Here is a 27669-nt window from a genome sequence, read left to right on the forward strand (position 1 = left end):
GCCGGAGTAACCCGGATCCGTTTGGGTAAGATTTGGAACGCAGCCGTAGTTCTGGAGCGGCCCATATATACTCTCGTCAAGCTTCGGGGTGTTTGCCGCTTGGGGCGGGTCGGGGATCTACTAACGAAACGCCATGCGCAGGCCTTGTCTTCGAGGTGGTATTGGCTCGGCGTTCTGACGTCACCGCTACTTCCTTTCTCATGCGCAGAAGACGGAAATCAGGCCACATTTCGAAGCAGCCTTTGGTTTCGTCATCCCCTTGCAGTGCCCTTTTACCTCTTAAAGACCGACCAACGAAACCATTTTCCGCAAGGTAGGAAAATGCCCCACGCGCCCTCCTCTTTTCACCCTCTCCCAAAAATCAGGTGACGGCAGGGGCTTCTTTTGTGTCGGCTTTTTCTGTAGGGATAATCCTCAAGAAGCGCGAAATGGGCGGCTAGCTGCGAGCGCCACAACGACCTTGAGACGTCCAGGTGTCTTCCCTCGTTGACGCGGGCACGCTCAATCCGCGAGATTGAGGAAGCCAGCGCGACAGAACGTTTTTTCCCATCATGAGCTGCAGGTCCGAGGCCGCTCGGTCGGTGGAGATCGAGGGGTCGTGGTATGCTGGGTTCGTTCCAGCAGCCGCTCTCTGGCATCGCGCGGCTGCTGGAACCGTTCCCGTGTCTGCACAAGGATTGGCTTGCACAATAAAGGGTTCAGGTCGTTGATAATACATTTATTTCTGAAACTTATAATCAAGTGGGTTTCCCTAATCTCTTCATTCCTGTTTGAAACACATTTCCTCTCATAGGTTGTTCATCCCATTTTTGACTCTTGCGCATTTATTCGTCCTTACCTCTGCTTGATGACTGTTTTATAACTTGATAAAGACCTTTAAATATTGGAGCGGTCTTGCGCGATCAACGCTGTCCTGGATTTATCCAAAATTGGAAACATTTGCGTCAGGAGGGGTTGAAGAAGCAAACCGTAATTCTTGCTTCTAATGAAGACGGCACAGTCGTAAGATGGGTCTTTGCTTCACTTCCCTCAGCAACGCCCCATCGTTCGCACTATCGCAACTTCTCAGTAACATAGCTGTATACCACATTTTACTCATGGTTACTATAGATGTGGCCCCACAGGCTTTCCCTTTATCAGCGAGTCGACTTTTTAACGGCCGGCGACTCTCCTGAGTGAGAATAAATATTATCACGTTCCCACAACATCCACCCCTTTTTCTCTCCCCCCCTCCCTTTCCTGAGTTGGGGAGAAATCAGGCCACTCCAGGAAGCAGCCTGCAGACTGTGCTTTTTGGCTACTCATTCTCAACACATTCGAACATGGAAGTAAACACATCGCATGGACGACGGCCATATTATTTGCAACCAAAATAATGTGGCTCTACTGTTGAGACCCAATCAATTTCATCATCAGTCATTATTTCTTACGATTTCATGATGAAAGTGTGTTCGTCGTGATGCCACAAAAGTGATCGATTCAAAGAGACGATTTGTAATTTTCCCAAGCGCCCCTGCCCGTGCGCGAGGAATTGCGGGAGAGACTGTCCCTCGCCTGGCCGCTCTGCCTTGAAACCGCATCGCCTATTCGCTTGCCTCCTCTTAATACTCTGTTTTTCGATTCCATAGCCTATATTTCTCTATTCCAGAGTATTTTTTTATTGCTTCTAAGTGTTTCTATTTTTTTCTGCGCGCGATATTTCTTGTATATCTGGTATTTGTGCCTTTATTTCGCGTTTTTCGACGAGAGTGCCGACAGACAATACGCCGCTTCGCGCGTCCTTCCCGGGGTGAGTGCTACCATTGCTACCGATTCCTATCACGCTGTTAGGTGTTCATTTTGGTTTATTTGACCCGCGTGCAGTCGAGAGGAGCCGTTTATGAACGCCGCAGCGTTGCATAAGGAATATGCAACGCCGCAGCGTTGCATATGCCTCAGCCTCGCAAACATTCGGACAAATGGTTCGCGACAACAAAGCGGCGTGCTGTATCTTAGTCAAGTAAGCGGCACTCGAAGGCAGAGGCTACAGTGCGAGTCAACGGAGCGAGAGCGGGGGCCAAATCCCAGCGCTGCCGCGGCTCTCGCGTCGCAAATGTTGATTCAGAGCTCTGCGTATCCCTATGAGATGTGCGCGGGTGTTCATGAACGGCTCCTCTCGACTGCACGCGGGTCAAATGAACCAAAATGAACAGCTAACAGAGCGATATGAATCGGTAGCAACGGTACTCACCCGGGGAACGACGCGCGAAGCGGCGTGTTGCCCGTCGGCACTCCCGTCGAAAAACGCAAAATAAAGACACAAACACTATATATATATATATATATATACAAGAAATATCGCGCGCAGAAGAGAATGGAAACACCGAAAAGCAATAAAAATGCACTGTAATAGATAAAAACAGGTAATGGGATCGAAAAACAGAGGATTAAGGGGAGGCAAGGGACAAGGCAATGCGATCTCAAGGCAGTGCGGCTAGGCGAGGTACAGTCTCTCCCACAATTCCTCGCGCGCGGGCCGGGGCGCTTGCGGGATTTTGCAAAAGGTCTAATATACTCGCTCCTGTGATGCTCTAGTGCGTAAGGTCAAAGCACTCGAGGCAGTGTGTAGTACTTTACAACTGTCGTTGACGATGAAATATTTGTGGGAAGTGCGTAAAATTGTTTACACCACAAAAGCATACCTAAAAGCAAAAAAATATCGCAATAGCAAAAACAAATAAATAAATAAAAAATAAAAACTGCTTTCGAAAACCGTTGCTTTCCTCTCTCTCTCACTTTTCTTTTTCGCGCCACTACAAAAAAATAGTGGCCGAGCAATGAAATTCAATCAAAACCTCGCTTCTTGGAGAAAGGACAGCGGGCTATATGGTAGTGAATCTGCCAGGGAGTTTTTCCAGAAATAATAGGCGACCATTGAACCTAGCCTTCTGAACAAATCATGCCCAGGATCTTTCCATTTTCCTTCCACGCGATTAGAAGGCAAGACGCTGGGAGAATTCATGTGCACTAACATGCTGCTTCTAAAAGAAAATACCAGATCCATAGTGCATGTCAATTTAGATGTAAATAGTTTAATCACTGTGCACAAACATTCGGGGCCTGGAGAATGACATGGAAGCATGGCGGAAGGCAGCTTGCTGGAAATAGAAGTCTCTATTGCATTGTACTGGTGTGAAGAATTATAACGTATTCTTGGCTTATTTCCGTTCCAAAATAAAAAAAAAAAAAACAGCGTTTAGAAACCGAACACTGTGCGTTTTGATGAGCGCCGAAAGGACATAAAAAACCGGGACAACCAGAGCTTGTCCTGGTTCCTTGTTTCCTCGGAGCCTTTCAAAAGGGGATGAAAAATTATGAAGAGAGTGACCCGACTTACCACATTACAGCGGTTCATTTCCGTTGCGACAGGCTGTCTTCAAGCGTCTCGCATATAGTCTAGCTTGTTCTGGTCTGTTTTTATTTTCGGCTCCTTTGAAAACGTGAGCTCTAAGCCACTGGACCAAACCACCACATTCATAATCTGCGGAAGCGGAGAAGTGGAAATGCAACAAAATGAACTATTCGCCCACGTTATCTGAGGCCTATAGAAAAGCGGACCGGAGAGGAGGGGGCCGAAATCTTATTCAAGAAACACACAATCTTCTCTTCAATTCTGTCTAAGAATTTGATGCGAAGGTGTACTTGGCTATGGCATTACTCGTTTAGGAATCAAGTGAAACTTTGTATCGGATCATTATATGTCTACGTTCCCTCCCATTCGACGCTTATCATGTTTTCGACTGTGTACACGAGGTGGTCTTCAGCGGTAGTTTTTTAATCTGATTGCCTGCCAGAGCGCGAGCCAGAACGCACTACGGCCGCGGGCCGTCGCGCTCTTCTCTTTCTTCTCCGTATCAGTATACAATCAAAGACGCGGGCGAAGTCAATTATGCTGGTGTCGGGAACCAGTAAATCTGACCCTTGAAATGCACGCGTGACGCAAAACCCAGAGGCGTCTTGTTCGCTCACTTTTGCACGTGTCCCACTAGAGCGACAGACAGAAACAAAAGACAGCGACAAGCCTCAAACCCCTGCAGCATGCTCGCGATGCCACCTTTGGCAGGCGTTTAGTTGTTCGGTGCTCGTGAGTAAGTACGAGCGATTGCAAGCCAAAGATACCCTTGCGTGCATGATGCTCGTGTCTGAGCATAGCCTCCTTTATTCTGCGAAGCCTCTCAAATCGCGAAAGACTTTGGTTTGAGGCTTGTCGCTGTCGTTTGTTTCTGTCTGTCACTCTAGTGGGACACGGGCATGGCGGAGATCGTCGTTTAGAGGGCATTATCTTCTGAACGGATCCAAGTTACTCGAGCAAGCTCGTATTCTGCTTGCCAAGCCCAGCCACTAAGCAAAGGTAACGGACGGTGGTTCGAGAGGCGTGCAACCTTTGCCCGCTTGGCCCTCCCAACCACTTCTAAGCTTCCGTAAATTTTGAATGTTGTAGGTTGGTCCAGTTGTTTAGAGCTCACTTTTTGAAAGGAATCGAAAATAAAAACGGACCAGTACAAGCTGAACTATGCAAACGCTCCAACAGAGCCTGTCGTAATGAAAATGAACTGCTCTAATGTGGCAAGTCGGGTCAATCTGTTTATAATTGTACATCCCCTTTTAAAAGGCTCCGGAAAAACAAGAATCCAGGAAAAGCTGAGTGACGCAAGGCGCCTCGTATTGTTCAGGTTGTCCCGGTTTTTTATGTCCTTTCGGCGCTCCTCAAAACGCAAAGTGTTCGGTTTCTAAACGCTGTTTTTATTTTCGCACGGAAATAAAACAAAAATACGTAATAATTTTTCACACCAGTGCAATGCAATAGAGACTTCTATTTCCAGCAAGCTGCTTTCCGCCATGCTTCCATGTCATCCTCCAGGCCGCGAATGTTTGTGCACACTGATTAAACTATTTACATATAGGTTGGCATGCACTAGAAATCTGGTACTTTCTTTTAGAAGCAGCATGTTAGTGCACATAAAGTCCCCCAGCGTCTTGCCTTCTAGTCCCGCGGAAGGAAAAAGGAAATATCCCGGGCATGATTCGTGTAGAATGCTAGGTTCAGTGGGCGCCCATTATTTCTACAAACTCCCTGGCAGATTCACTACCATATAGCCTCCTGTCCTTTCCCCAAGAAGCGAGGTTTTGATAGAATTTCGTTGCTTGGCCGCTATTTTTTGTAGTAGCGCAAAAAAAAAAAAGAGAAGGGGGGGGGGGGGGGGGAGAGGCAACGGTATTCGCAGGTTGATTTTTTTTTTTTTTGCAATTGCGATATTTTGTTTGTTTAGGTATGCTTTTGTGGTGTAAACAATTTTACACAGTTCCCACAGATATGTCATCGTCAACGACAGTTGTAAAGTATTACGCACTGCCTCGGGTGCGTTTACCTTACAGTGACAAGAGCGTCACAGGAGCGAGTATTTCCACAAAATAAATACGAGGACCTGTTTCTCCCTTTGAATCGACCACTTTTGTGGCATTACGACGAACTGACTTTCACCATGAAATCGTAAGAAATAATGACTGATGATGAAATGATTGGGTCCCAGCAGTAAAGCCACATTATTTAGGTTGCAAATAAACAGGGAGTCGTCCATGCGATGTGTTTACTTCCACGTTCGAATGTGTTGAGAATGAGTAACCGAAAAGCACAGTCTGCAGGCTGCTTCCTGGAGTGGACTGATATCTCCCCAACTCGGGAAAGGGAGGGGGGGGGGGGGGGGCAGGGAGAAAGGGGTGGATGGTTGTGGGAAGGTGATAATATTTATTCTCACTCAGGAGAGTCGCCGGTCGTTAAAATGTCGACTCGCTGACAACGGGAAAGCCTGTGGGGCCACATCTATAGTAACCATGAGTAAAATCTGGTATACAGCTATGTAAAATGTGGTATACAGCTAAGTTGCAATAGCGCAAACGATGGGGCGTTGTGGAGGCAAGTGAAGAAAAGACCTATATTACGATTGTGCCGTCTCCATTAGAAGCAAGAATATCAGTCTGCTTCTTCAACCCCTCCTGACGCCAATCTTTCCAATTTTGAATAAATCCGAGACAGCGTTGATTGCGCAAGCCCGCGCCAATATTTAAAGGTCTTTATCAAGTTATAAAACAGTCATCAAGCAGAGGTAAGGAAATGAATACGCAAAAGAGTCCAAAATGGGAGGATCAACCTATGAGAAGAGATGTGTTTCAAACAGCAATGAAGAGATTAGGGAAAGCCACTTGATTTATAAGTTTCGGAAATAAATGTATTATCGTATCGACACTTTATTGTGCAAGCCAATCCTTGTGCAGACAGGGGAATGGTTCCAGCAGCCGCGCGATGCCAGAGAGCGGCTGCTGGAACGAACCCAGCATACCACGACCCCTCGATCTCCACCGACCGAGCGGCCTCGGACCTGCAGCTCATGATGGGAAAAAGCGTTCTGTCGCGCTGGCTTCCTCAATCTCGCGGATTGAGCGTGCCCGCGTCAACGAGGGAAGACACCTGGACGTCTCAAGGTCGTTGTGGCGCTCGCAGCTAGCCGCTCATTTCGCGCTTCTCGAGGATTATCCCTACAGAAAAAGCCGACACAAAAGAAGCCTCTGCCGTCAAGTCATTTTTGGGAGAGGGTGAAAAGAGGAGGGCGCGAGGGGCATTTTCCTACCTTGCGGAAAATGGTTTCGTTGGTCGGTCTTTAAGCTGATACCGCAGCCAATGCTGCGCACGGGAGCACGAGATCTCGGCTTTCGAACGTTAGTGCGCAGAACGAACGCTCCCGCAAGATAGGCACGTTTCAAAGCCAGCAGTTCGGGCTAGCTCGCGCTTGTAGCTTTGGCTGTATACTAATCACTGGCAGGCATTACGGTGCGCGCCTGCTGAGCGCGTGCTGACTGCGAACTTCCACAGCTCTTTTGCAACGTGCATTCCGCACCATCAAGATTGCCGGTCGCTATTAACGCGAGCTCATTTTGAGCCTCAACTAAAAAAACCACCGCCGTTTTTTTTTTTTTTTTTTTGCTCTTTTTTTTTTTTTTGCAAATACTATTCTTGTCAATATTAGAGTGTGTGGAAATGGTTAGTTGGGCCACTTACCTAAGGGGTAAACTTTGGCGCCATCCGGTAAGCTTCCAAATTAAAAGTTACAACTTTCGTCTCGGGCTTGCACGAACAGTGTTGCGAAGTGTACGTTCATAAAATTTTCTAAGCCTTGCCACGTCATCAACGGCGGCAGGACGTGAACCAATTTGTGCAGCTGTATACCGTTTTGGTCCAGAAATTGAATGCAGCTGTTCTGTATATTGCCGCCGCACGCAGCTATCTTTTCCCCTCAATTTCTTTTTTCTTTTTTGTTTTTTGTTTTTTTGCGCAGCAGACGACATGCATGGCCAGAACTGTTTGCCGTGGCATTTCTTTGCAGTTATGTTTGTTCCTCTCGCCGTTCTGTACTTACAGATGAGTTGTTTTGTACATTGAGGAGTTGGAGATGAGTAGTGAGTGCCCGTGGTGAATTTCAAATCAATCAAATCAAATCAAATCAAATTTATTTGACACCACATCGTGCAAGGATGGTGATATCGGGAGCACAGAGAAAAGCCACTAGAGTCTGGCTTGACGAGGTCTGTGCCCCCGATTGATCTAATTAGCGACAGCGGCTATTATACGATAGTAAACAAGGAACAAGTAACAATCTATACAGCAGTTTGCAAAACAGAACTTAGCATATGTTAGGCCAATAATGCAATGAATACAAAAACCGGAAAAACAAGGTTGTATAAAACGAAACATAATAACATCAAAAACACATTTACTTTCTAATGAGAGTGGGAATTGAGTAATGATGGCAGTGTGTAAAGAATTGATTGAGTACCGTAATTTGTACGTACAAAGGGTATATTCCACATTTCACTGTGACGTGTGTTATAGCTGCTAGCGTTTCTTTTTAATTTCAATAATTGCTCAATAAAATTGTTTTTTTTTTCCGAATAGTATCGCTAGAGCAGCAAGTCATTATATAAAAACTGTACAGCACAAACATTAAGACACTTAAAGAGTGGTTCTGTGTGAGCATCGTAGGCTGAACTAGAGATAGCGCGAACGGCTTTTTTCTGTAGTAAGAATATTTTTGAAGTGTTCGTCATGGTTGTGTTCCCCCAAACTAAATGACAGTAGGTGATGTTCGAGAAAAAAAGTGAGTTGTAAATAATAAATTTTATACTAGTTGGCAGAAAATATCGCAGCCTTGTCAGAACTCGAATAACGCGGGCAAGTTTATTTGCAATCATCTCAATATGTTTATTCCAAACTAAGTGTTCTTCAAAGAACACTCCTAGTTTTTTTACTAAAGGAACATAATCCACATTTGAGATGCCAATCATAAGATTGGTTTCAACATTTACTTTCTGGTTTCTAGGCCTCAAAATGACAGCCTTTGTTTCAGATGTGTTTATGGTTAAAGAATCGTCTATGCTTCATTTGTCTAGCTTGCTTAGCACATTATTTGCATGATCAATTAATTCTTTAGTATTTGTAGATTTAAAAAATAAGCTAGTGTCGTCAGCGTAAATAACAAATTGGGTATTATCGTCAGTGTATGTTATATCGTTTATATAAATGTTATCGGCTCCGAAAAGAATGCCCCCAAGATGTTGCGTGAAGAGCTGCCTCACATGTCCTGCGTCCGAAAAAAATGGCATTGTGCGACAGACGTCTGCATAAGTTTCAGAAAAATCAACGAGACCGGGACCAATGGCTGGCTGCTATTCCTGCAGAGCATTTACGGGCACCTCGGAAAGCGGACGCTACCCGATTTGTATGCTAATTGCATGTTGTGGAAAGTGATTACATTGAGTTCGCAGGTGTCAAAGAGAAAATCCCATACCATTTAGTTTAGCGACGTTTCATCCAAACATTTGTTGTTTTTGTTTTTTCAGTGATAATTGTAAAAAAAAAATGTAAACATGGCAAAATGTTAATATTAAAAAAAAAGTACGCCTACACTGGGAATTGAAACCGGTCCCGCCGCGTGCGAGGTGGACATCTTTCCACTGAGCTACTGGGAATCTTTCTCGTTACTAGTAATGAAGCTGGTCAACTGTAAGTTGGAAAGTTTGCTGCCGAATTTTCCAGCAAAAGTACTCCCGGTTCAAAGTCGGGAAGCACCACGGATTGGCTACCTTCGCACCTAGTAAAAAAATCGTACAATTGCATATTCAACTCGAAGTATACACCTCGTGCTTGACGTTTGCGCGAGCGATGGCTCGGCGACGTCTTCGTGCAAATCGGCTTGGTGGTCGGGCGTGGCGTGTCGTACGGGATAAATACCAATTTTTTTATCGGTCCCAAATTTCTCTTTCAAGGGCAGACAGAATTCGCTGGTACCACGAAAGACAGTTCTGAAGTAGAGGCCCCACGTCCGTCGCTCGCTACAATCGCCATTCGCGCGAGTCCCACGATACGCGAAACAACGCACGGAATGCTTCCAGTTCTCTATGCGCCTTTTTTTTTTTTTTTTTCAATCAACGTATTTGCAGCTTTTTAGAAGCCACAAGAAATGGGTTTCATATTTTTTAATATTGAGTGTGTGCCTTCAATAAGCAACGACTTGCATTAAATTTGGTGGTTGTGTCAAAACCTTAGAAAACGGCCCGTGACCACGGAAAAAAGAGTGAGCGAGACTTGAACCGGCCAGTTCTTGCTGGGCGGTTTTCGGGCGGAAAGAAACCGAATTTCGAGCCGCAATTTCTGTCCTGGTTAGTTGGGCTCTCATATGTCATGTGCTACTAAAAACCTCGGCCAGCATAAATACCGTCACTATGTCCTTAAAAAACCTCTGACACGCCAAAAAAAAAAATTGTTCTTTTTCCATGCTAGGCTTTGAAATGGCATATCAGGACATTACAAAAAATTGTTTCACTATAGAGTTGCGTAGTTTTTTTATATAAAAAATAGAAATACGAGGCCCAAATCAAAGTTCCCGCCAGTGCACTGTGACGTGACAGTGTACCGCAAGGTGTCGGGGCGGTCAGAAGGGACGCATCGACCTACGTCACTAAAAGTGGGTTCGCCGGAAGTCACGTGAGTTTCACTCCTCGTGCTTTCTGCGACCGTGCCTAAGACTTTTTTTTCTGCTCTTTGTACGAGCGATCGCAGAAAACGAAGTTTTAGTTCCACTCGATCTTTATCGCTGCACCTAGGGTGGGTACCTTTAGGGTGCCTCAAGGTCCTTCTGTTGAAGGTGATGCCACCCTTTGTAGTACCCGATGCCGACAGCGCACGCTCACAGTGAAAATACAAAGAAATCGACGAAAACAAAATGTCGCCATAGCACAGACAGCGCCGCAGACGCGTGCAGGGACACGCTCTTTCACGCGCTTCTGAACAAAAAATAGAAATAAACGTGTGGAACAAAATGGCCAGATGTCTCCACCCTAAGCAAAGCGCACATGAAGGCACCCTAGGTATCTTCATGTGCGCTTTGCTTGGGGCAGAGCCGTATATGTAGAGAGTTTGGCCATTCGTTGGGAAGTATAGGAGACAAATGAAGCGGCGCCATTGGCCGCAAGCGGGCTGGGCGTGTTCCAGGGCGTCTTCAGAAATTCGAATGTGACCAACCAGAAGCCGGAAATAATACCCTGGCGGTGGTCGCGAGAACCAAACCTGATAACTGCATTGGAGTAATTCTCGATGGCTGAAAATATGGTACACGTGATGTTTCAATCACGCTCATCTAAAATGATGGTGGAAGAGTGCGACTAGCGGATAGATCGACATAATCCTTACGCCAAACGCCGAGCGCCGGGAATATGCCGTCAGAGCGGTCACACTCTGTTCGCGCAAAACAGAGTTGAGCGGCGCATTCGTTTCTTACATATTTCTGCATGATCATGATGAAACCACACGTGAACCTTATTTTCAACCACAAAGAGTTACTACACTTCACTCTTACGCACTTATTAAAACCATATACGAACACAGACCTTCGATGATCGATCGGCTCAGAACTGTTTCTCGGTACCACCGCTCGGGGATTCTTTTCGGCTTCTGGTAGGTCAAGAGAGCATGCCAAGCCCTCTTTCCGAGTCTGCCGCACGCCCAGGCTCTGCCCGCGTCTCCCATTGACCAAACTCTCTACATATACGGCTCTGGCTTGGGGTAATGACATCAAACCATTTTGTTTCGAACGCTTATTTTTATTTTTTGTTCTGACGCTCGTGGAAGAGCGTGTCCTTGCACGCGCTCGTGGCGCTGACTATGCTACGGCGACAGTTCAGTTCAGAAAGCGTTTATTGGCCATAAAATAAGGGTAAGGGATGGGGGAGTGCGTCGGCGGCTGCGAGGTCTGGACGCTGGCAAAAAAAAAAAAAAAGAAATAATTAAACTAGGCTAAATAAAGATATCCAGGTTCGCCTCGTAGATGAAATCTATGAGACTTCGGAGGATGCTTCTCTTGTTGTCCTCTTCGCCTGGCGGGCGTGTCCAACCTTCCAGAGAGGCGACGTTACTCGGTCGGTGCTTCGACCTGGTGATCTTGTATTTGGGGCATTCCCACAACAAGTGAAAAGTGTCCGCCTTGGCACCCATATTGCACTTGGTGCAGGTGCCGGATCTCTTCCCTCGGCTCCAAGATGCTATGCGCGCTGGTGTTAATGTTGTGTCTGTTCTGATCCTGGTCAGGAGGACCTTGGCACTTCTTCCAAACCCTGTTGGCAGAGGAGGGTTTGGTGTTGGGGGAAGTTTCTCCCAGAGTGTTGATTGGTATTCTTGCTTGATTTGGGCACGTTCCTCTCCTGGATCGTACCCTCCATCGTTGTAGTCTTCCTCTCGTGCTCGACTAGCCGGTGCCCGATCGCGGACGGGAGCGTAGCCGTGGTCGTGGTCTTGCAGTGAAGGTGTATCGTCTCGGTCACGGGGAGCGAGAAGGGACGCGCGGGCGAGTCGATGCACCTCTTCGTTGCCGGGTATTCCTGCGTGTGCTGGAACCCAGGCTATTCTCGTAGTCGTGCCTCTTGCTAGTAGCAGTGAGGCGAGTTTCTTGATATTACGCACGTCTGCGCTAGGGCTTCTTGATTTTCTGCATTCTTTTACCACTTCCTGAGAGTCCGTAAATATCCGGAGATGCTCTGGTGGTGGTTCAGATAATGCAAGGGCCGTCTAGAGGGCAAGGCGGACTGCTGCAAGTTCTCCCCCTTTCACCGAGGTGCGGGCTGGAAGGTTCTTGGTTGCGCTTGTGCCTAGTGTTGGAAAGATAACAGCCGCGGTCTTTAGAGTGACTGGGCCGTCTATCGAAACAGTGTCCGTGTATGCAGCCACGATCCCGTTCGTTCCTTCTTCCCACGCCTCCGTCATCTTGATGTGTGCCCTAGCGAGGCGGTCTTGTTGCTTTTTGTCGCCCTTCCGCGTGCTTGGCTTGTTGTCTGTGATTTCTGCGTGATCTTCCCATGGCGGGAGTTCCTGTGGTAGCTTGGGTAGGTCTCCGGTACATCTCAATAGGAGTTCCAGGATCCTTCTCCCTTGTCGTGTGTGCTTAAGTCTCTCCCCGTGTGCGACCGTGCGGGCAACAACGGTTTCGTGTAGGGAGTTAATCTGAGCGTGTTCGTTCAGCTTGCCCAGGGGGCAGAACTTGTGCAGGCCCGTGATTATTCTTTTTGCTTGGTTGTTCAGAGCTTCGAGCTTCTGCCATTGCGCCTTGGTCAGCCAGTAGTGTCGAGCCCCGTAGCAGACACGCGAAACTACTAAAGCTTTGACCATTCTTCTGGCAATTTCTTCTGACGCTCCACCCCTTGCGCTACAGATGCGCCGAATGGCATTAAGGGCAGAGTTGCAATGTTTAAGTGTGTCCTGGAGCCAGATGTCTGCCTTACCAGTCTCCTCAATAGTGATCCCTAATATCTTGACAGACGTGGATGGCTCGATTCGCTTGCCTGCAAGAACGAGGTTTAGTTGTTCTGCAATCTTGGCGAGACGGTGTCTTTTCGGTGCGATTACGGTGTAGTTGGTTTTCTCCGGAGAGGCTTGCATTTTCACCCTGCATAGGTGGGCTTCGATTGTATCTAGGCCCGCTTGTAGAGTGTCTTGCTGTCTTGCAATGTCGTCGTTCTTGGTCCATATCGAGACGTCATCCGCGTACACGGTGAAGCCCAAGTTGGGGATCTTTGCAAGTTCGTGGGGCAGGGCTGCCATCGCGATATTAAAGAGCGTTGGTGACAGCACGGAGCCTTGTGGGACTCCGACTCGGTTCACTCTCGGTTCGCTGTCGTGCGAGCCGCAGCGTACCGAGAACGTTCTCCCTTCAAGGAAGTTCTTGACAAAGTTCAGCGGTCTTCCGACTATGCCGAGTCGTCGGGCTTCGTTGATGACTGATGCGTGTGGGACCGAGTCAAAAGCTTTCTTGACATCAATCGCCACAATTGTTCTGATGGTTGCGCGGTTGGGGTTGATGTTTCGTATTACGTCAGCCGATATGAGGGCGAGGCTTTCTTGCGTTCCGAGACTCGGTCGAAACCCTGTCTGGGCGGGGTGGAAGGCGTCCGTAGATTCCAGATGCCATACGATTCTTGCAAGTACCATTCGTTCCATCAACTTGCATGTGCATGACGCTAGAGAGATTGGCCTGTAGCTGGAGAGTGCACCTTTGTCTTTGCCCGGCTTGGGAATTGGAATGACGAGGGAGTGCTTCCACTGCTGGGGAAGTTTGCCAGTTTCCCAGATCTGGTTGATCATGTCTAGGAGTTGTTCTTTCGTGTTGTCTGGGAGGTTTCGTAGCATAGCCATAGTGATTTTGTCTGATCCCGGTGCCGTGTGCAACTTCCCTTGATTCAAGGCACACTCGAGTTCTCCGCGTGTAAAGAGACAGTCCATCTCGTGATCGGGAGCCAGAATTTCTTGATAGTAAGGGGGGGCGCAGCCGGTTAGGTCAGATTGAGGAAAGAAGAGATCTCCCGACATTCTGGCCAACTGTTCCTCAGACTTGTTCAGTGTGAGAGCTAGTGTCTGCGTCGCTCCATTAGTCTTCTTTTTTCCGAGCAAGGCTCGACTCGTAGCCCAGAGCTTCGTGATCGAGGTCTTGTCGGAAAGTGAAGCGCTGTAATCTAGCCAGCGGCGTGAGTCTAGTTTTTGGGCGTACACCTTTGCTTCCACCGTCGCTCTAGTAATAGCTTGCCTGCCTAGTGGGGTTTTGTACCCCTTTCGGTACTTCTGCACCGCTTGCAGTCGCTTGGCCCAGAGGTTGAGAAGGAAAATATCAGGGTTAGGAGCGTCTTCTTCAACGTTCGTCTTGATTGTGGCTGCCTGCAGGGCGCTGTTGAGGAGGCTCTCGAAGCTGGACTCTTCTGATTTGTCTTCCCTAAGGACGTCCCTGAACCTGTCCCAGTGAACGGTCTTGGCCACTCGTTTCTTCGTCATGTTCTTTACCTTCTTTGTGGGCGAGAACTCGAAGATAATGGGGAAGTGATCGCTGCCCCATGGGTCTGGGAGACACTTCCATTTTTGATGCTGTATGTACTGATTTGTCGTCCATGATAGATCTGGTGTCGTGTCCTTCTGTCCGGCTCCTCCCAGTCTTGTCTTGGTTCCTTTCTTGTTTGCCAATTGCAAACGAAATGTTTGCATCTCACCTATTAGATCTTCCGCTCCGTTCGAAGACTGTGCGTAGCCCCACGTTTGGTGTTGGAGGTTGAAGTCTCCGCCGTAGTGCTTCTGCTCTCGGGGGTATACATCGTGCAGATGAGCGATCCATCCGTGGTTTCTTGTATGCGTCTTGTCTCTAAGCGGTCTGTAGTAGATGGACACAAAAATGTGGTTCGTCTGCTGAACCGTTGCGCGAACTGCAACCACTTCTTGGTGTTCATCACAGTATGGAGTAAGGTCGACCTGGTGTTGATACCAGTCGCTCCTTGCGTAGACAATAGCTTTTCCCGGTGGAGAAGCCGAGTAACCTGGGCGCTTGGATGTGATTGATGGGCTGGAGTAGGCTGTGTAGCCGCTAAAGTTGATGCTTGACGTGTTAGTTTCCTGAAGTAGCATTACGTCGGGACGTTCATCGGGCTTGTCCAGGAGTCGTATCCGAAGCTCCGCCGCCCGTTTGCGAAGCCCCTGACAGTTCCACTGGAGTACCTTAATCATTTTTCCATAAAGAATCGGGCTGCGAGTGCCCGTTGATGATTGGCGTATTCTTTATACTTCTTGTTTTCCTCCTGTAGAGACTGAACGATGGTGTTAAGTCTGTTTAGCTCTGCCTTGAGGAAGTTGCACGTGTTGCGCAATTCTTGTGCTTCTGCCGTTGGCGATGGTAACGGTGGTGGCGAGAGACCCTGCTTGACCTTATTGGCCCACAGGTTCTCACTGGGCGGTACCGGGGTCTTGACTGGTCTATTTCCTATCTCCTGTTGTTGCTGTTGCAGCTTGTGCTGTTCTCTGAAACTCTTGATGTCTTTCCGCATCCTTTTGTTGGTTTCCTGCCATGTGGGGCATTTGCGGTCGGTTCCGAGGTGGCCCTTCTTTTTACATCCCTGGCAGTAGGGTGTAGTGTCGGTACATCCAGGTCCCTGGGTCGGGTCCGTTGGTCTTGGATGGTCGGTTCCGCATATAGGGCACACTGCCGTATTCGGGCATATATCGAACTTGTGTCCTAGACGGTGGCAGTGCCCGCAGGTTACTGCTTTTGGTTTGAACGGGAATACCCGCATGTACCTCTTGCCGTAAAGAACAGATCGAGGCGTTTTCTCTCCATCGAACGTGAGGACCGCCGTGTTTGACTTGCCTAGTCTTCGAGCGGCTACCACGTGAGGCTTTTCTGACTCAATTTCCGAATTGAGGACGTCGTCTTGCGGGTCCTCTTCCTTGGGATATATGTCATAAATGACACCCTTGCTGTGTGTACTCCCATAAGTCCTGAAGACTTGTATGGGTATCTTGCCTTTCTCTTCAGTGCCGATCTCTGTGATATTCTCAAGAGTCTCGGCTAACTCTTTCGAATCTGTGCGGACCGAAATCGTGTTAGCCTTTTCTATGAGATGCATTGTGAAGGCCGTGGAGATGTGAGTGCCCGTGAGGTGCATTTTGAGTAATGGAAGTAGGGGCTTGATCGAGATTTGTGAACGCGTCAAACGGATCTTATACTCGTACTGCCAGCGCCGGGTTGACTTGACTTCCTCGGAAGTTTGCTGTGTCGGGTCCCCTCGGACCCGTTTCCTTTTCTTCTTATACGTCACCTGGGTACAACCAACCGTGTCCTCAGGTTCCTCTCGTGTAGCAGGCGGCATCTCGCTGACCGCGTTCGGTGGTGGTGCGAGTGTCCCCGCAGGTATCGAACTGGCGCGCTTGTTCTCCACTGCATGCGGCGTTGTGTCTGGTATGGGCGTGGTGCCGGCTGCGGCCGGCGCTTCTTGCGTTTGTTTTGTACCTAGAGGGTTTATCGGAGCTTTCTTTGAAGCCGATTTCTTCTTCTTCGCTTTGGTTGGCACAATTTCATGGGTTTCTCCAAGTATGTCCTTGAATATGTCTCAAAGGTTCTCCCTCGGGATACTCGCGAGAAGGGACCTTACAGCTTGTTCAACTGAAAAAGCCGTGTTTGGAATCGTGGAGGGCTCACCGAAGCATACAACGGCGGGGCACTCCATTGTTGGCTTTTTCAGTGTCGGAGTGGCAAGACTTGCCGGTCCCGCCTCGATAGGGGCGGTTTCGGCGTTGCTCGCAATCTTCGTGACCATGGCTTCGGGCTGACCGCTTACATCGGTGGCTGGAACGTTGCTCGAAGTAGTGGGCCTTTCTTCTGGTCCTCCTGGTGAGAAAACCCCTCGAGGAAGGCCGAATAATGAGCCCGAATTTGGCAGCTCGGTGCTGGTCATTTTGTTCGGGGAGCTCAGAAAATCGCGTCCGATCTTGTCGGTAGCTTCTTCTTTCTCCCTACGGCGACATTAGGTTTCCTGCGATATCTTTGTATTTTCCCCGTGAGCGCGTGCTGTAGGCATCGGGTACGACAACGGGTGGCATCACCCTAAACAAAAGGACATTGAGGCACTCTAGGGGATCGGTGGCCGAGTGGTCTAGCGCACACCAGCTCGGAGCACGTGGAGCGAAAGCTCGCGCTGCAGAACCCAGGATACTGGGTTCAATCCCCGCCCTTGCCCGTTTCGATCTGGATGAGCATCGTACCGGCGTGCGGTCGTGTATCACTACTGCGTGATGCACGTTAAAGACCCCAGGCTAGCGGCTGTGCCGCACTGGCTAAATTGCTCATCTACAGCTGGGAGACTCGTCACCCTTGGAGGCAGACCAAGTTCTAGGCTGTATAAACATACACACAGCCCAATTTTCGAGGCACTTTAGGTGCACCGTTGGTTAGTTTGCGTGCTGTAAAAGTTGAGGAAGAAGAGTCAGTGGTTCGATGTGCTGGAGGTCAATGATAAAAGCGTTGCGGGTACAAACCAGTGTACGAGGGCATGCCGCCAGTCGGATAATACAGAGCTGTACTGGGCACAAACAAGTTATCAAGTTTTGAAAAAGAGATGTTAGAACGCTCGCAGAAATTAGGATTGGTGGCATACGACACGCCCGATCGCAATGCTGAAGGTTCAAACACCGAGGTCGTTGAATCATCGGATACTCTCCAGGCTGAAGATGCCTGCTGTCTAAAGAATACGAACTGGTGAGCGTACCACGTCAAGCAGAAAGTACGTACTTTGTTTAGAACATGAGTAGAACTTGTTTACTCGGTGCACATGCAGCCGATGCGTCGTGATGCCTGAATTCAAGCATCTTGAGTGCTGTTGCTGCAGGGAAATGGGCAGGAAACTTGCAGACCTGCAGCTGAGGTCTCACACCGAGACCTGTGAGTTTTAGTAAACTTCGCCTAGGTTGTAATCTTCATCACTAAAGTGCATCGAGCATATCCATCGCCTACCCACGGATTCTAATAGCTGTCTTGCGGGAACCGCAGTCAGCCACCGGTCCATTTCTTGTATGTCTCTCGGAAATGCATGCAGCTTGATCTCTTCTTCAGTTGCTAAAATACCGGGACAGTCTCTCACACAGCACCTTCTATACTTCGTTTCAGCTTCGGTCCAGACGCAGCCAAAGCTACAAACGCGAGCTCCGGGCTTTCAGCATCCCTGCCAAGCACGCGCGCTCGTGCAGTGCAAGCACTGTTCTGGGCTAGGGTGCCTTCATGTGCGCTTTGCTTGGGGTGGAGACATCTGGCCATTTTGTCCCACACTTTTATCTTTCAATTTTTGTTCAGAAGCGCGTGAAAGAGCGTGTCCCTGCACGCGTTTGTGGCGCTGACTGTGCTATGGCGACATTTTGTTTTCGTCGATTTCTTTATATTTTACCCGTGAGCGCGTGCTGTCGGCATCGGGTACTACAAAGGGTGGCATCACCCTGAACAGAAAGACATCGAGGCACCCTATTCTGGGCCACATGCTCGCGCTTGTAGCATCGGCTGCGTCCGGACCGAAGCTGAAACGAAGTATAGGCATTGTAGGTGATCACGTCAATTCACTGACTCCTCTTCTACCTTTTCAACAACAATAAGCGATGAAAAGCCAATAAAAGAAACCTTGTCTGCTTGGATCGCTCGTGGAGGTGCGGAGAATAACAAAAATATTAAAAAAAAAAATATTACACGCGCCCGCGGTAAGCACGAGGAGGGATACAACTCACGTGACTTCCGGCGATGCCTCCCTTCTGACCGCCCCGACACCTTAAGGGGTATTCACACGAGGGAGAAATTTCAGGGATTTCTCCCCGGCTCGCGCATCGCACGACGAAAACGTCAGGCTTTGCGATGTGCAAAAGCCTCGCGTTTTCATCTCGTGATGCGCGCGTGCCGGGGAAAAATCCCCGGGATTTCTCCCTCGTGTGAATACCCCTCGGTACACGGTTACGTCACAGTGCACTGGCGGGAACTTTAAATTGGGCCTCGTATTTTAATTTTTTATAAAAAAAAAAACTACGCAACTCTATAGTGAAACGATTTTTTTTGTAATGTTTTCATGTGCCATTTCAACGCCTAGCATGAAAAAAAAAAATTTGTTGTTGGCGTGTCAGATGCCCTTTATGGAGAGCATGTGTAATTCCAAGCTTGCCAGGTATATTCCCCTGCATGTGAGACCAGCTTTCACATTTTTTTTTCTTTTTTTGAAAATATAAAGAGTGTGCGTGCATAGCTTTGATGGGTGCAAAAGGAGTGCGAGAGTGGGGATTCTGAGAACTGTGGGTACGACGTCACCCTCCGGGAAAAAGGGCCTTCAACGCCATTTTGAAAACAATTTTCTAGAGACTGCGTGCACCAAATTAAAAAATAATTTTGATATTCATTATTCTGGAGGCCAAATGTAGATAAATGATTCGTGTGTTTCGTTTTTTAGATACAGAACCAGTTTATCTTCCTTTTAAAAAGACACTCACAGGGTATTTATGCTCGCTGAGGTTTTTAGTTGTACCTGTTGTATATGACATATCCGAGCCCAACTACCCAGAACACAATTTGCGGCTCGAAATTCGGCTTCTTTCGGCCCGAAAACCGCCGATCAAAAACTGGCCGGTTTGAGTCGCGCTCACTCTCTTTTCCTTTGTCACGAGCAGGTTTAGACAGAACCACCAAACTTAATCAAACTTGTGGTTCATTCAAGGCACGCACTCAATATTAAAAATAGAAAAAAAATAGGAAACCCATTTTTTGTGGCTTCTAAAAAACTGCAAATAGGTTGATTGAAAAAAAAAAAAGTTGCACAGACGCCCGGGAGCATTTTGTGCGTTCACTGCGTAATTCTGAACATGGCGTCGTTTCGCGTATTGTGGGATTCGCGGGGACGGCGATGGCACCGGACGACGGGCGTGGGACCTCTAGTTCAGAACCGTCGTTCGCGGTACCGGCGAATTTCGCCTGCCTTTGAAAGAGAAATTGGGGACCGATCAAAATAATTGGTATTCATCATGTTGGAACTTAACCCGAGACTGGGGTAGAAACAGAAACTTAAAAGTAGAAGGGACAGAGACAAGTGAAGAAGAGAACGTCTCAAACGCAGCTAAAAGATTTATTTAGTCCCACATCCTTATATACTCACAACCACAAGGTCCCACAAACACTCAACAAGCCCCTTTCAAAGACACAACACACCAGGACAAAAAAATAACCAAAGACAACAAGGCGCAAAGGGATGCCCCCTCAAGCACTACCACGAACAGGGGCAAACCCTCCACTTCTCTGGAAAGAAAATATTTTTCTTTTTTCCTTTCCTTCTTTTTCTCTTAGTGTGTCACTGACACTACACCCACGAACCAACACGACCCAAAACTTGAGTACAAAGACCAACGATCTCCGCGAACACAAAGAGAACTGGGAAGAATATCTCCAAACCGGAACAACAACCACAACAGACAGATACAGAAGGAATCACTCTAAAAAACGCAAAACCACTTCACCCTTAAAAAAAAAAAAAAAATTGTTTACCGTCCCAAAAATGCTTTAGCATTGTTTCCCAGCTCCAACGATGCCGGACTTATACAATTACCAATTGCTTTAATCCGAATGATTTCCCTTGCCAGTCTTTTACTGTCATTCACTTCTTTATGTATTATTTCCGTCTCTGACCAGAAAGCAATGCAATTGTTACATTCATTAATGTGCTTTGCTATTTCAGAATTTGTTGCGTTAATCCTTACATTTCTCTTATGTTCTGTTAGTCTGTCATTAACACACCTCGAAGTTTGCCCTACATAAGCAAAGCCACACGCCATCGGAATTTCATGAATCCCGGACAAAAGCTCACCGGACAAAAGCTCACCGGACAGAAGCTCACCGGACAAAAGCTCACCGGACAAAAGCTCACCCATTTTTTTCACAGACCCGGACAAAAGCTCACCAGGAGAAAATCTCATCCTATCCAAAAATTCCGCACAGCCTCCCAAAGTGGTCAATTGTCTTGTACTTGTCCTAAAAACCCAACTCCCTTTTCTTCAAATATTTTTTAAAAAATTTGGCAACTCAATGATTTGTATAATACACTTTTGCTTCACTTTTCCTTCCACATCACCCTCAGATAATCCTTAATTTCAAATACATTTACAACGCAGAATGAAGGGAACAATATAATTTTTTTAGCCATTCACCCACTTCAATCATTAACCTGAAACCCCAAAAAACCTATTCATTAGTTATGAAGGGACTTATCAGCTCCACCCTATTTCCGGTGACCTATTATTTTTTTTCCAAAATCGTTGCTTCTCCGCCTGTTATGGCTTATCTGTCGACACCTTTGCATGGGATGGGGGGGTAGCAGTTTTCCTGAAAATGGTGCAATGTTGATCGCGTCAGCACTTTATCCCAGCCCATGATTCGCCCTGGTAGCCAAAAAAAAAATAATAATTAGGTGAGCTTTTGTCCGAGTCTGTGCAAAAACGGGTGAGCTTTTTGTAGTGATGTGTAAAAGAGAAAGTTACGTGAGATCATATCACGCGAGTGGACTGATTGGGTAGCGGTTCCCATTGTTATAAAGTCAATAAAAGGCGAGCGATCGGGCCGATCGCTCGAGGACACGCTCAGACCACAATCCAGAACGAACGTGTCCGTTGGCTTGCTCCTGCGGGATCTGATGTCGTCGGAGGAATCGCCGCTCCGAAATGACCGGCCGTCTCCCGGAACCCACACCGCAGCCCGGTGAGTCGGACTTCACGCATCCAGCGATGTCCCGGCGAACCTGCCTTTAGGTGAACGGCACCTCATCACCCCGAAGACTAGCTGGCCAGCGCGCGGTCTTATAATACTACATTTATGGCGACGAGGATTGTTCAAGGTTCGTGGTCTGACGGTCCTCCTCGTCTGCCGCTCTCCGCTGTCAATTCGGGCTTCGTTTTCCTACAGCCAACCGCCGTTTGGAACGTTAGGGTAGTCATCGGCTTGGGCACCCGGTAGCTATCCCGGCTCCCTACGTTGGTTTATTGTAGCGGTTTCAAGCCCCGAGCTCTTTGCTTTCATTTCATTTTTCACCGTATTTTCTGTTTCGCGGCTTGCCGGCAGAATTCCCCTTTTGTCCCAAACACCGCGTAAGGGTGTGCGACTGCTAAGTGCTCTGTATACTGCAGCAACTGTATGTAGCCGTTGGCTACGAGCATCTTTTGAGTCGCTCACCTATTTTCACAACTTACACTTTGAAGTCGTTATGGCACTTAGCTGCCGCAGTTTGTATGTGAGCTTCGATTACGGTCCTCGCACCTTTTCGACTCGCTTATCGTGACTGTGCGACTCGAGCTACGCAATTCTTGTTCTTGATTTGCGGTGCGGTGCTCACCGGCTTTAAGCCAAAGTTTTTTTTCGGGGTTTACACGATTTTGGTTCTGTTTTGTAAATTAAATGTAAGAGTCCGCGCTCTTTCATGCACAGTTGAGCGTATACTCTTGCTTTAACGATATATTCAAACAGACATCATGAATACTGAACAACGGCAGATAACGGTCGTTCAGTCCGCGGCGTTGCCACCGCCACCGCCGTTTCTCGCAGTTCCGGGACCGCCACCACAGGCCTGGCCTGCATGGAAAGAGACATTCATGTCATTCCTAGGTGCGGCGGGCCTCGAAGGTGTTGACCCGAAGAGAAAAAAACAGATTCTTTTTTCGTTGTTGGGCATTGAAGGGCAACGAATAGTGTCCGCATTTGGATTCACTAACCTTCCACACTCGGAACTTCTTGACGAGTTCAAGACCTTTTTAGCGGCCGTGGAGAGCCATTTTGTTTTTTCTGGGTCTCTAGCACTCGAGCGTAAGAAGCTCCGTCTTCGCGTTCAGCAGCCGGGAGAGAGTGTCACGGAATTCTTAGCGGCGTTACGCCATCAGCACGCGCTTTGCGCGTTTGAAGACGGGTCCGAGAACACGCGACTTTGTGATCTTTTTCTTGATGGTTTGATCTCGCGCCGTGTTCAGGATCGCATTCTTAGAGACTGCGTAGGTCGCCAGGTACCGACGCTTGAGCGCGCGATACAGCTCGCGCTGCAGTTTGAGCAGTTGGCACGTACAGCAGAGCAGTACCATCAGCCACGTCAGGGGGAGCCCGTCGCCAGCTGTTCCACTGCACCCGTGCAGTATGTTGCTGGGCCCGAGACCGAACGAGTACAAGTGGCTGCTCGTCATAACAACCAATCTCCAGCACTCTTCTCGGGAGACGACAGTTTCAGTGAACATGAAGCAAGGTTCCCATCGTGGCCATGTGACCCCACCAGACCTGCTCCCAGGTCTCAACGGGGGCGTCCTGGGACAGTCCATGCTCCACGCCCGCCGGCGCGACAGAGTAACATTCCACATCGAGACCCGCCTCCTGCGAGAACGGGGCCGCAACAGGACAACTACTCATGTTGGTTTTGCGGCCGAAGGAATCACGCCAGGGAGAACTGCCCTGCACTCAACTCCCAGTGTTTCCAGTGCGGTAAAATCGGACATTTTGCCGTCGTTTGTCGAAGCCGCGCGCCGCCGCCAGCCGCGGATGGTGAACGCCGGCGACCTGCACTTCCAAGTCGTGGCCGTGGACAGAACTCCGGACGCCCGCGGAGGCCTGGTCCGACCACTGCGTTCAACTATAACGTCACCATCGACGGGGATGCTCCCGTCCTGTCTTTGGAGTCACAGGACCGCAGCCTTTACGACGCCTTTATTGCTGACGTAAAGGTAAACGGCTTGCCTCTCCAGTTACTAATTGACACTGGTTCGCAGGTTTCAATTCTGAACGAAAAGATTTTCGAGCAACTTAAGAAGACTAGAAAGATCCGCTTACGCAAGCCTACGGGACGGCTTATGCATTATCTGCATCAACCGATTCCTGTGTTGGGATGCTTCACGGCTCAAGTCGTATTCAAAAACCGACAGACGCCACTAGATTTTTACGTCATTCGTGGAGGACGTTCTCTACTTGGTATTGACACCGTCAGAGAATTGAAACTTCGGCTATCAGGAGCTGAATTTGAATGTTTTCATCTGGATGCAGCTGACCCAGGCCAAACGCCACGCTCTGATGTGAGGCCGGCGGGTGACCGTCAGCGGCGCCCGTTCACCGTATCGTCGCAGCGCTCAAGTCAGTTACGGGCAAATCTACCGAAGGCCCATGGCATTGGTCCACAACCTTCAGGCCAATCGTCAGTGCCACCAGGTACTAACGCAGCCCACCCTCAGTCAAGATCACCACTGGTCACCAGCGCAGCCCGATCACAGTCCCCAAGTACAGACAGCGTGGACGAGTTTTCCACGAAGGTGAAGCAGCCTGCGGTAAGCTGTACACAAGCTTCAAGTCCTTCTGTACAAGATACGTCAAAACTTCCACGCGGATTCGAGGAGTTCGAGCATCTGTTAACATCAGAACTTGGCCTGCTACGAAACCAGACACACACTGTCAAGGTGCGCCAAAACGTACCTCCAGTACAGTCCAGGCTACGTCGCCTACCCATCAGTCTGCGTGAAGCGGTCTCAGAATAAATTTTCAAGCTCGAGCGCCAAGGCGTCATCGAAAGAATAAATGCGTCAGAGTGGGTCTCGCCAATCGTTGTAGTAAGAAAAAAGGATGGCAGCATCAGGATGTGCGTCGACTTGCGTGCGCCCAACCAAGCCGTCGTCATAGATTCCTTTCCGCTGCCACACATAGAGGAGCTCCTGCACTCATTGCACGGAGCATCTCATTTTTCGAAGCTGGACCTGGCGTCGGCTTACCACCAGATCCGACTCGACCCGGTGAGCCGAGACCTGACGGCATTTATCACTCACGAAGGATTATTTCGCTTCAAGCGAGTTTGTTTTGGTTTGGCGTCCGCTCCCGCAGCGTTTCAGCAGATCATGTCTAGGGTTCTAAAAGATTGTAAGGGCGTCCAATTTTACCTAGACGACATCATTGTGTACGGGTCTTCACAGGAAGAGCATGATTCGAACTTGCGTCAAGTCTTGTCCGCAATCTCTCGAGCGGGAATGAAACTTAATCGAAAGGGCGTTTTTAACGTACGCGAGTTGTCGTTTCTGGGCCACAGTCTTTCAATGGATGGTTTAGCACCCCTTCCATCAAAAGTAGACGACGTCCGGAGCTTCGAAACTCCGTCAGACCCGTCGAAGTTGAAGGCATTTTTGGGATTAATTGAGTATTACAGTAAGTTCATTCCCCACTGTTCGACCATCGTCGAACCATTGCGTCGTTTGCTCCGTAAAGGCGTACAGTTTGTTTGGTCCCCTGAAGCTCAGGCAAGTTTTGCCAAGATAAAATCATGCATTCAGAATGCACCAATCCTTTCCATGTTTGATCCGACGCTACCAGTCATAATATCGACGGATGCATCAAACTATGGCTTAGGAGCTGTCTTGCAGCAGAAATACGGGAAAAACCTTCGGACGGTTGCTTTCGCATCACGCTCGCTGACCGACGCTGAACGTAGATATTCTACGGGAGAAAAGGAGGCCCTAGCTTGTTTATGGGCATGTGAAAAATGGCATGTGTACCTCTGGGGTAGGCCATTCACTATTCGAACAGACCACCAAGCGTTAGTCACGCTGTTGTCTAACAAAGGCTCTGGGGTTCGCCCGTTGCGTATAACTCGATGGGATCGCGTCTCTTGAATTATAATTTTCGTATGGAGTACCAGAAAGGTGCCGACAATCTCGTTGCCGACGCGTTGTCTAGACTTCCCCTTTCAGACACAGAGAATGGTATGAATTTTGACGAAGACATAGTTTCCTTTGTGATTGCTCCAATATCACGCTCAGAATTTCAAGAAGCTACGGCCATCGACCCGGTTCTGCCCGGTGTGATGCATTACACAGCGTCATCTTGGCCGCAAGATAGCACTAGTATACCTGAACTGCGCCCTTACTTTAACGTCAGGGACCAGCTATCCGTTCACAACGACTTATTGTTACAAGGGGAGAAAGTAGTTGTTCCAGAAAGACTCAGAGAGAATATCATCGATCTCGCTCACGAGACGCATCAAGGAATTACGAGAACCATCAGCGTCATCAGAGACCGCTACTGGTGGCCACGCATGGACGCCGAAATCAAGTTTAAAGTACAGCATTGTACCGTTTGCAATACAACAGACAAGCCCGTTAAAGCAGCGCCTGCTCCTCTTCAGCCGGTCGAGTTCCCAGAGCGACCATGGGACAAGCTCGGTTTGGATATCGTGGGTCCCATCGACGGAGCTCCACCAAGTCAAAAATATTTCTTGGTCCTGATTGATTATCACTCGAAGTGGCCTGAAGTTCAACACACATCAGCGGCGACAACAGCTACGGTGATTACTTTTCTACAAAACATCTTTGCCCGGGAAGGTTTGCCCCGAGAGCTCGTCACGGACAATGGCGTTCAGTTCGTCTCTAGGGAGTTCGAAGAATTTTTGAAACAGCAAGGTATCAGGCACCTCAAGTCCTCCTTGTATCATCCGCAAGCAAATGGGCAAGTTGAACGGTTCAATCGAGTACTAAAGTCATGTTTACAACTGGCAACAGTTCAAGGACGACCACTTCCTGAAGCAGTTCGCGACTACTTAGAAGCGTACAGGCGTACTACTCACCCAGCAACGGGTCAGACTCCTGCAGTCCTTCTTCACGGACGAGTACATAGATCAAGACTGGATCTACAGGGTCTTCCGACACCCAAGGTGCCAGAGAGAAGCACGTCTCAGCTCCAAGAGCGAGTCAAGAGGTACCAGACAAAAATGAAGATTTACTCGGACGCAAGACGAGCTGTGAGACGGCCGAAGTTCATAGTTGGCCAAGCCGTCCGAATTTTTCGTCCACAATACAGCGACAAGTTGCACAGCAAATACACAGGTCCGCAAGTGAATGAAAAGCAAGTTGGCCCTGCCACATATCAGTTTAGCGACGGACGGAAGTGGAACGCTAAGAAACTCACTCCTGCACCTCTCCAAGATCAAGCAAGTGCGCCACACGCAAGCAGAGGAAATACAGAAAACCAACAACTGCAACGAGTAGATTCCTTTGACGAGGATGATGACGACGATTCAGTCACCGACACGTTAAACTTCCCAAAACTCTACGTAGCGACCAGATCGCCCACAGCTCTAAGGAGACCGACCACATCAAATGACCCGGTAACAACAACTCCTAAGTCTACGACAACTGATGAAAGAACAGCGGTAGCTCTTGTTGCCCAGCCGGAACCCGTAAAGTTTCTTCCAGCCAACCTATCAGTGGAGTATTTTGACCCCGTCGACACAAGCACTCCTGCGGCATCACGCCCCGAGACACCACAGTCGATGCCGCCTCGCGAATCTTCACGAAGTGACGTGAGTGATTCCGTGGTTGTGTCTGTGTCTTCAGTGGTACCAGTTGCACCACTCCACTCTGCCATGGATTCAGGGCCTGGTGAACCACGCGGACAATCTCAAGCTGGTCATCAAGCATCGCCTGCTGTTCCAAGGCATTCTACGCGGCAACGGCGACTTCCAGGAAGACTGAAAGACTACGTACTTTCGTTTCTTAGTGTAAATAACAGTAATACGTCTATGGACATGATTCACGAAATTGGACAAGAACCACAGATGTAATATATCTTTCCTCTCGCTTTGTTTAAGTGCATAACGCTAGTTTTAATACATTATTGCAGTGCATAAGGGAAGTCCTAGAGTAACTTATAGTAACGTGCATAACGCGAGTCAAAGTGATTATTTAACGAGAAAGGGTACTAACGTGCC

At 48.4% G+C, this 27669-nt stretch overlaps 1 protein-coding gene across 1 annotated transcript; it reads left to right on the top strand.

The window, feature by feature from the left end:
* The first annotated feature begins 22308 nt into the window (after positions 1-22308).
* LOC115314854 lies at positions 22309-27433 on the top strand. The gene is made up of 2 exons (XM_040206710.3): positions 22309-23107; positions 27296-27433. The coding sequence occupies exons 1-2, from the start codon at positions 22424-22426 to the stop codon at positions 27431-27433; spliced, it is 822 nt and encodes a 273-aa protein (XP_040062644.1). The 5' UTR covers positions 22309-22423.
* The last annotated feature ends 236 nt before the right edge of the window (positions 27434-27669 follow it).

This window comes from Ixodes scapularis, unplaced genomic scaffold (assembly GCF_016920785.2).
Source record: "Ixodes scapularis isolate PalLabHiFi unplaced genomic scaffold, ASM1692078v2 PGA_scaffold0__279_contigs__length_252992795, whole genome shotgun sequence".
NCBI lineage: Eukaryota > Metazoa > Arthropoda > Arachnida > Ixodida > Ixodidae > Ixodes > Ixodes scapularis.